Genomic DNA, 8243 nt, shown 5'->3' with positions numbered 1-8243 from the left:
TGCTGACTCTTAATCGTCATAAAGTGCCCGCATAAAAACAACGGAGTTGATCTTATTCACGTTTTGATGAATTGATCATGACATGCCTTTCTGACTATGTGAAACATTAAACTATGATTGTGTGCATGCAATTACTCTGTGCTGTACAGTATGCCCAGGTATTACAAATGCTGACTCACGTGGTTCACTGGGACCCTAATAAATATACAGAGCATCACCATTATTAGTTCCACCTCTTGCTTTCCTGAATGAAAAAAGCATTTGTATTGTTTTTACCTTACCTTCACACAGTTTCTTTTTTACCCCCTCCCCCTTTAATTTTATGTTATAACTGTGTTAAGTATTATAGTGTTATAACAAAAACTAGCAAAATAAACCTTCTCTACATTAAATTAGTTGTAGAAGTTGCACAACGCAATGGCCTGCCTGTGAATGTGCACAGGTTAAAGGTACTTATGCACTTTCTTTATATAAGGATGATAAAATAGTCACACATAGAAAGGAAGCTGTGAAGTTTGTAATGTAATACATGCAGTATTTTGCTTTATTGTGAGGAGAAACATAAAAATTATAATTTATTGGTGAGAGGGTTTGGGTGTATGGAGGACAAAATCAGTAAATTACAGATAAATTACTAACTAACTGAATCCATTAATAATATGATACACTACAAACAAAATATATATCAGAAGGAAATACAGAATGAATAATTGTAGAGGAGATGCAATAAAAACAAATAGATACAATAAGAACAAATAAGAGAAATAAATGAGTGATACAGGGTATAAACAGCAAAAAATATAATTATTTATTCATTTTCCTTTTATTCCTGAAAGCTGTGATTATGAGGCTGTGTAAATAGATGTAGGTTGTTTTTAACACTGTTAGTTATTTTTCATAGGTCTAGATAGGATTTACCTGACTTGGCTGATAACTGTTTTGGCCTACTGTGCAACAAAGTCCCACCACACCCGACAAAACACCTGGCAAAGATGAATCCTGTAGGAGTTAACATTGTTACTTAAAGAAGATGGGAAATCAACAACACATTCAAAGACCTCTGGAGACACAAGTACAATATATAAAAGAAAATGCTACATACTGTATATTATATGCTATAAAAATGACAATGTAAATAATTTACTGTTTTATTCAAACACTATTCATTTACCTTTTCCATAAGACTTTTTGACCTGTTGCTGCAGCGATAAGTATAGGTAGAATTACTAAAATAATTTGATTCTGATTTAACACTTATGAGGACCTGGAACATAGTGAACGTTTTTGTTTTAAGTCACACCTGTAACCTGTTGTTAAACACCTGTTTGAATAGTTCAATTATTGGAGATGTACACAAAACAGTTGGACAATCAAACAGCCTTACAAATTTGGCATGAATGGCAACAATGGGTGTTTTTTCCATTAGAGGGATTGAGAAATGATTCCCAAACTTTCTACAGGTAAGTGCAAAACATTGCATTCTCTTACTTTAAAATGGCAGAAAGAGTAAAAGAAAGACTTTTTTTATCATTTATCATTTTTTTATCATTTATAGTGTTAAATGCACATGCAGCTGGTACAAATGTTCCTTCATCATTAGAAGTAAGAAAAATGATCAAAGAGTGTATGAAATGAAAGTTATAATAAATTCATAAAAATTATGTGTTTTTAACACAATCAAGCCTGTCCTGCTGTGGGAATAATTAAAAAGCATGCTCGTTGACACCTTCATAGTTGCCTAGAGTTTGGAGTATCTCACTGACCGACCCCAGTATGTCTGTCTGCAGAACTGTCTGTCTGACACTGTGAGACATACAGCACAGGTGCTCCCCAAGAGACATTTCTGTTTTGAATATTGAATCTTGAATCTGATTGACTGAACACACCTGATCCAGGTAATCAGCAGTGGGATAATGAAAATTTCTTGTTTTACTCTTTTTGCCATTTCAACTTAAGGTGATGCAAACCTTCTCACTCAACTGACCTTATCCATTAGTACAAGCTCACAATATGTGAAAATTAACTAACAAGCATACCGTCGAAAAAACATCTGCGTGTACAGAAGTGCTCCAGTATTTGTAGATTGTGAGGTCAGCAATAATCTTTCTCAAGCACCCATGAGATATATTACATCACATATTAAATGTAAGATTCAGACACATTTGAACAACATGAGACAGGAATTGTGACAAAATGTTTAACCTCTCGTTCTCGCCACAGTCAGATGTCTTTTTTTTAATACAGTCTTTCAGAGTTGAATTGGCCCCTCTTGCTCACAGAACTCGTCACCAGTTAATAATATCTCTTACATGGCCCCAAAGCCTGGTGATCCACAGGTTCACTCCAAGCTCTGTTAAGTACTGGAGCTCTGGCGTCAACATCTTACGGCACAACTTCCGATGTGCCTTGTCCACATTCTTTTTCAGGTTGTAGCCCATGATGGACTTCTCTCCAATGGGCTGCCAGGGCTGCATTGCTGTCTCTTGAATGCTGCCAGCGTCCACAGCATGACCGCCCTCAATGCAGATGGCGGCCATCTCTTTGTTCCTTCTCTTTAGTTCTGCCACATCCTCAGCCATTCGCTGCCGTCCATATGCATCTACTTTCTTCCAAAAAGTGTGGTTAAAATGCTGGTAAAGCTTCCAGTCAATAGCATTCCACTCCAGAGCCCTGGCCCTCAGCTCAGGGGTCAGTTTAGACACAGTGGACCCCTTGCGAGCGTTGAGCTTGAAGAAAAGCAAATCCTCAATCTCCCAGCAGAGGGCATCCTTGAGCAGAACAAGCGATTCCTCAAAGTATTCCACCAACATGACCAGCTGGAAACGGTCAATGATGAATTTGATTCCCTCCTCTACCCCTGGATCATTGAGCTCCACATTGTTGTCCTGTCCAAAGTCAAAGAAGAGTAGATTCTTGAGGTAGAAAGAGTTGAAGCCCTCTGGATCAAAGTAGGAGTGTGGGTTACGTAAAAACTCAGTCAGCTTATCATCACCTGGTATCTTCCAGGTAAAAGGCACCAGCCTGCCAAAGTAGTGGAAAGATGACTCAAAAAGCTCTGCAGGGTCTCGCAGAATTGTGATGTAAGAAGTGTCCATAGGCAGCAACTTGGCCACCTCTGGTCCATTGAAGCGCATGTGATTACAGATAATATTGAAGCACATTCCAGGCCTGTAGTCTTTGACCTGGGAGCGCTCAAAAAGGGACGGATAAAAGAAATCATTCCGGCTGTCAGGAAAGGCAAATTTGAGCCGGTGCTTCTCCCCAAAGCGAAAAAGGATGTTGAGGAAGGTGCTGCTGGCTGTTTTGTGAGTCTTCATAAACATGATATCTACTTTAGGACTGCACATTTGAGCAGTGTTTTTTTGTGAACTGTTCTTGGTTGGCTTAGAGTGGAGTTGGGCTGGGCGGTGGGCACAAGAGTAAGGCACTGGGAACCTACAGACAGAAAAACAATCCAGTGATGAGTGTGCTGAAAATGCACATAAAAAAATAAAGAAAACCAGAAAACCATCGCATTTGAGAAGCTGGATATAGAAAAATGTTTGGCAAGGTCAGCTCTAAAATACAAAATCTACTAACGAATTTTACATGGTGTTTTCTACAGAACACATGTACAGTACATTATTGTACTGTAAATAAAAGTCTTACTCAGGCAGACTAAAGTGGATCTGTGGAGTGGAGAGGCAGTAAAGGAGTATCATGCAGCTCGTCACAAGAGTACCCAGGACCAGGCCTTTGCACATGGATCTCCACTGCCTGCCTTGCTTGCCAGTCATGGTCAAACCAAATCAGCGATTACCCTAAAAACACAAAAAAATCTCTTCATTATAATAATAATCTTATTCCTGCTACTGTATCCACTGGACACACTAACACTTAACCACTACATGCCCACACAAAAACAAACTGCACTTATAAGTATACAAGTAATTGTGTTGGAACTGCTAGACACACTGCACCTGTCTTCTTTAGGCCATTCCCTTGTATGTTATTTGTCATTTCCATGTCGTTTGTATTGTTACCCCTTGAACATGTCCTTGAGAACAACCAATGACTGAAGCAAATTCCTTGCATGTCTTAGCATACTTGGCCAATAAATCTGATTCTGATCATAATAAGATTTTCCTAGGTGCTCACTTTCCAGACATTTTTTGTTATTAAGAATAAGTAAAAGGAAGTCAATACATCTATTAATTTTACCAGTTTCTAAACCCAGACTCTATCCTGTCCAGACACAGAGCCGGAACCGACATATGATTGAGTATTTATTTAGTTATGGTTGGTTGGAACATCCAGTTGGGAAGCAGAAAGCTGTGCGATCGGATCCCCAAGGGTCCTCCCGCCCAAACACCAAGGGCCAACTTGGACATCCAGCGTAAAAACTCATGCTAAATCAACGTGCGGAACACGTGTTGTTCCGTTGTGGCGACCAGTGAAAAGAACAAGCCGAAAGCTTGGTCTATGGCAGGGATTACATTTCGACCTGCAACCCTTTTCTGACATTAGTTATACGCCGCTACTCAGCGACCTGGACATCCGTTGCCCGTTGCCATCGGTTTAAGTATGAGGATTGAGATTGGTCAATATGGGAATGTCAGCCAATCACAGGCAGAGTGGGGCGGGCCTTCACTGAACAGAGGCGCGGAAAGAAAGATATAAAGTTAGAAGTGACAAGACAAGTGAAATAAAAGCGGCGAAACTGTAAGTTCATTCCTCCCGTAGGTAGCTCGAAGCCGGTACCTGTCCTGTTCTGAGACGGTGGCAGTGGTTAAAAGTGGGAACGTGAAAGCCACTAAGAAACAAAGCAAAAAATTACATAAGATAAAGGAAATTACCCACTAAATTCAGCAACTCGGATACACAAAATAAGCGATCGCAAAAGCCAACTGGAGTCCAGAGATTCGCAGAAAAAAAAGTTATGGAAATGGCATTGAATTATAGCTTTCTTGTCTTATTTGAGTCGTTGACACAGTGCAGTTGCCGAAAGAATGCCAATGCTACATCAATATAAATAAGTTAATTCTAATTTATTCGGAGCTCCTTAAATCATAATCGACTTCCCTTGTTCTAGACTGTTCTCTGCTTAGTGGACATAAAGACAACATTTTAAATGATCCATTTAGATTGTTATTTAAGGGGGAAAAAATATTGTAAAGTGATTTCAAATAGTATAATCGTTGTTCCCTAATTTCTACACATTCACATGAGCACCTGTAAAATGTAAACCAATAAAATGTAATATTCTATAACAGAGAAATGTTTGTAAGCCATTGAAGAGTGTTACCTTCTGCACTACAAGTAGTATTTAATTCAGAGCTGTAGTACTGGATTGTAATACATTTTCTAGCCATGAAACATATTTTGTCTAAATCCTCTGAATAATAGTTGCATTTATATTCTATTATCAAATGAACATTTATGTCTCAAAAGCAACACTGAGGCAGAGAGGAAAGGTTGAGTGTTCTTTCAAGTAACTATTTCAGGAAAATAAACTAAAAGTGATTATCCAGTTGCAGCTCTAAAAACTTTAATTGTACAGTATTGTCATCAAGTGTACCATAATTTTGTAATGTAGGGTGTTCAAGAATATCTAGCAAACAGGAGTTACATTCTGTGTGTTTGACCTGTTTAGCCTCATGTCATTGGCTGTCCTCTGCATAAACATTTTAAACACAGGGTGTTGTTAAAATTGCATAGTGAGCTACAAAATTACGTACTTGTGACTTGAAATCGCCAATCTTCCGTTTCTCAGCTCACCCAAAACATAAATATTTAATTACATTGGAAAGTGATATTGCAGACTTTGGTAAGGTGAGCCACCTGCTGACTCAGCTAGGCAAGTAATAAAGTGGATTCCACCTCCTGGAATTTGCACCATGAGGCCAACTAATGTGACCCTACAACAAACCAGGGATCTGAAATATACATACATATTTATTTGTAGCCACATTAGGTTATATGATGGCATTTATAAAAGAATTCAGAGCATAAATCATATCACAATCGTCTGTTCTTGTTTTCAAAGAAAGATATTTCATTTTTATGAACTTGTATTTTGAATCAATTGTAAACACATTTAGTTGAAAATTAATATGTCATCTGCTGGTTAACTACTTTCTATCACCAGATGAATGGTACCAGGGCTACCAATGTCTGCTGGGTTTGAAATGGAACTTTAGAGACAAAGGTTAACACACTAAATTTGACTAAAGCTCAGTTTGTCTAACAGTAAGTTAAAGCCATCAAAATCACACTCTTACATTTAGTTAGATTATAGCAAATTATAAAGCTGCAGATTTGACTGTAAATTTCATTATTGCATGTCAGATCGCTGAAGAATCAGTTATGCTTTAATGACAGTTCATAGTGTTACAGGTTTTTGAATGTTCTTCTAGCTTATCAACATTTTGTTTTTTCAACAATTGTGTAACTCACTACATTATTATTTTGGATAATAACTGAAGTTACAATATTTTTGATCATTGTCAACACAAACTGAATGTTAAACTGGGTTAACCATCCATACATAGCTTATAGTAAGCATTTTTTTGGTGTCTAGTGTATACTTTATTATTAATTGTTCAATGTAGTTAATGACATTGATTAAATATCTTTAACATTGACTTGACTTGTTATGTGTGCTTTGGTCCTGATTATATTTTAGGTTGAACATTCCTAATAAAACTTAAAGGCCAATTTCTGCACTTTGTCTGGACTCAATGAAGGTGCTATTATGGAGGTGTGTGAGAGCTTGCTCTCCGCTATCAGCAGAAACTCTGATGTATATTTCAGGTGTTACAGTCTGCAAATGTAGTGAAAGTGACATTTTCTCTTCTGATATGAGATTGTGGCACCAGTAACATCCAACCTTGAAATGCTATTGAACATACAGTATTATAGTTAATATTAATCTCTTACATTACCACCACCCCTCCAGTTCCTTGTGACCTCAGTGAATACCCTTGCATGACGTATATAATGTTTTACTTATAACCTTGAAACATTTTTTCATCAAAGACCTAAAAATATTTCCCTGAGCTTTGCATGGTTGTAAGCCAAACCCAAACACAGGTTGATTTACTGTTCTGTTATAATAGTAATTCAGCAGATCAAGACCGATATTTTCATAGTAAAAGTAAACACATCTGTTGGCTTGCATTTCATGTTACATAGCTAAAATTTAACGAGCATATTAACTTTGATTTTCTAGCATTAAACCAAAAAACATCATTGTCAATGGTAAATCATATTGTCAAAAATAACTGAAGGATTTCTTACCCTTATGCATAAATCCAAAGAAATATTAATGCAAGTATGTTTTATCCAACTGCATTTTCTTCTTCATTTGCATATTATTCCAGATTAAAGAGACAAGTTGATCCCTCTCCCACAGCTTGTCTAATGTCTGATCTTGACGTGAACATACTGTTAGACCCAGCAAAGTCCCATGCTCCCCTTATCACATGTCTACAGCTACAGAGCTCATTCATCTGGTCACCGCTTCTCCTCTTTCTTTCTGTGTGCACACCTGATGCCTCAGGGCACCTCCAGCCTCCCCTTCAACAACAGGCCTAAAACTGATCTGCTGAATAAAGCACTGCAGGGAGGCTCATCTAGCCACCTGTGACGTCAGAGGCTTCTGTCAGGGGATATGCACTTGCCAGAGTATTTAAAAGAAAAAAAAAAAAAAGAGGATGAGGCAGGGAGAAGGAAAAAGAAAGGGAGGGGAGTGCTGTATAGCCCCTATTCTGTGTCTACATACAGAGGCCTATTGAGTGTAGATACTGGAGTCCGAGCTGCATAAAAAGAACAAATACAGAACGTCAAAGCACAAAGACTAATTGTACCAGTTACTCAAGACTGCTCTCTTTGTATAGTTCAAAATGCTTATCTAGCAAACTGTTTATGTGCTAAAGGAGTAATGTATAGATGGCAGCTTTTACATTTTGTAATTGTCTACAACTCAGCAACCTACACAGCTGGGATTATCATGCATTTGTGCTGCATGTATTCCTTACACTGTACTCAAAAACAGCATAAAATGTTACTGACAAAGGTTTGTCTTTTTTCTAAAGCCTATGCAATAAAAGATAAATACTGTAAATTACAATTCACAAGTACACATTGTACCTTACACTTGTCAATGCAATATCTTGTGCAACACAGCACAGTTTAATAGGGAATTAAATGAGCATTCAGCTATGAGTAACAAGTCTATTTGGCTCTGCTTGCCACAATGTAGC

At 37.8% G+C, this 8243-nt stretch overlaps 1 protein-coding gene across 1 annotated transcript; it reads right to left on the bottom strand.

Annotated features, from left to right (window-relative positions):
• Positions 1–514: 514 nt before the first annotated feature.
• On the bottom strand, positions 515–7649 carry gal3st1a (galactose-3-O-sulfotransferase 1a). The gene is made up of 3 exons (XM_067522335.1): positions 7279–7649; positions 3649–3800; positions 515–3435 (listed from the first exon to the last, which is right to left on the bottom strand). Exons 2-3 carry the CDS (start codon positions 3774–3776, stop codon positions 2286–2288), a joined length of 1278 nt encoding a protein of 425 aa, XP_067378436.1. The 5' UTR covers positions 3777–3800; positions 7279–7649; the 3' UTR covers positions 515–2285.
• Positions 7650–8243: the final 594 nt, after the last annotated feature.

The sequence above is a fragment of the Channa argus genome, chromosome 11 (assembly GCF_033026475.1).
Source record: "Channa argus isolate prfri chromosome 11, Channa argus male v1.0, whole genome shotgun sequence".
NCBI lineage: Eukaryota > Metazoa > Chordata > Actinopteri > Anabantiformes > Channidae > Channa > Channa argus.
This window is presented reverse-complemented; position numbering and strand designations above follow the sequence as displayed.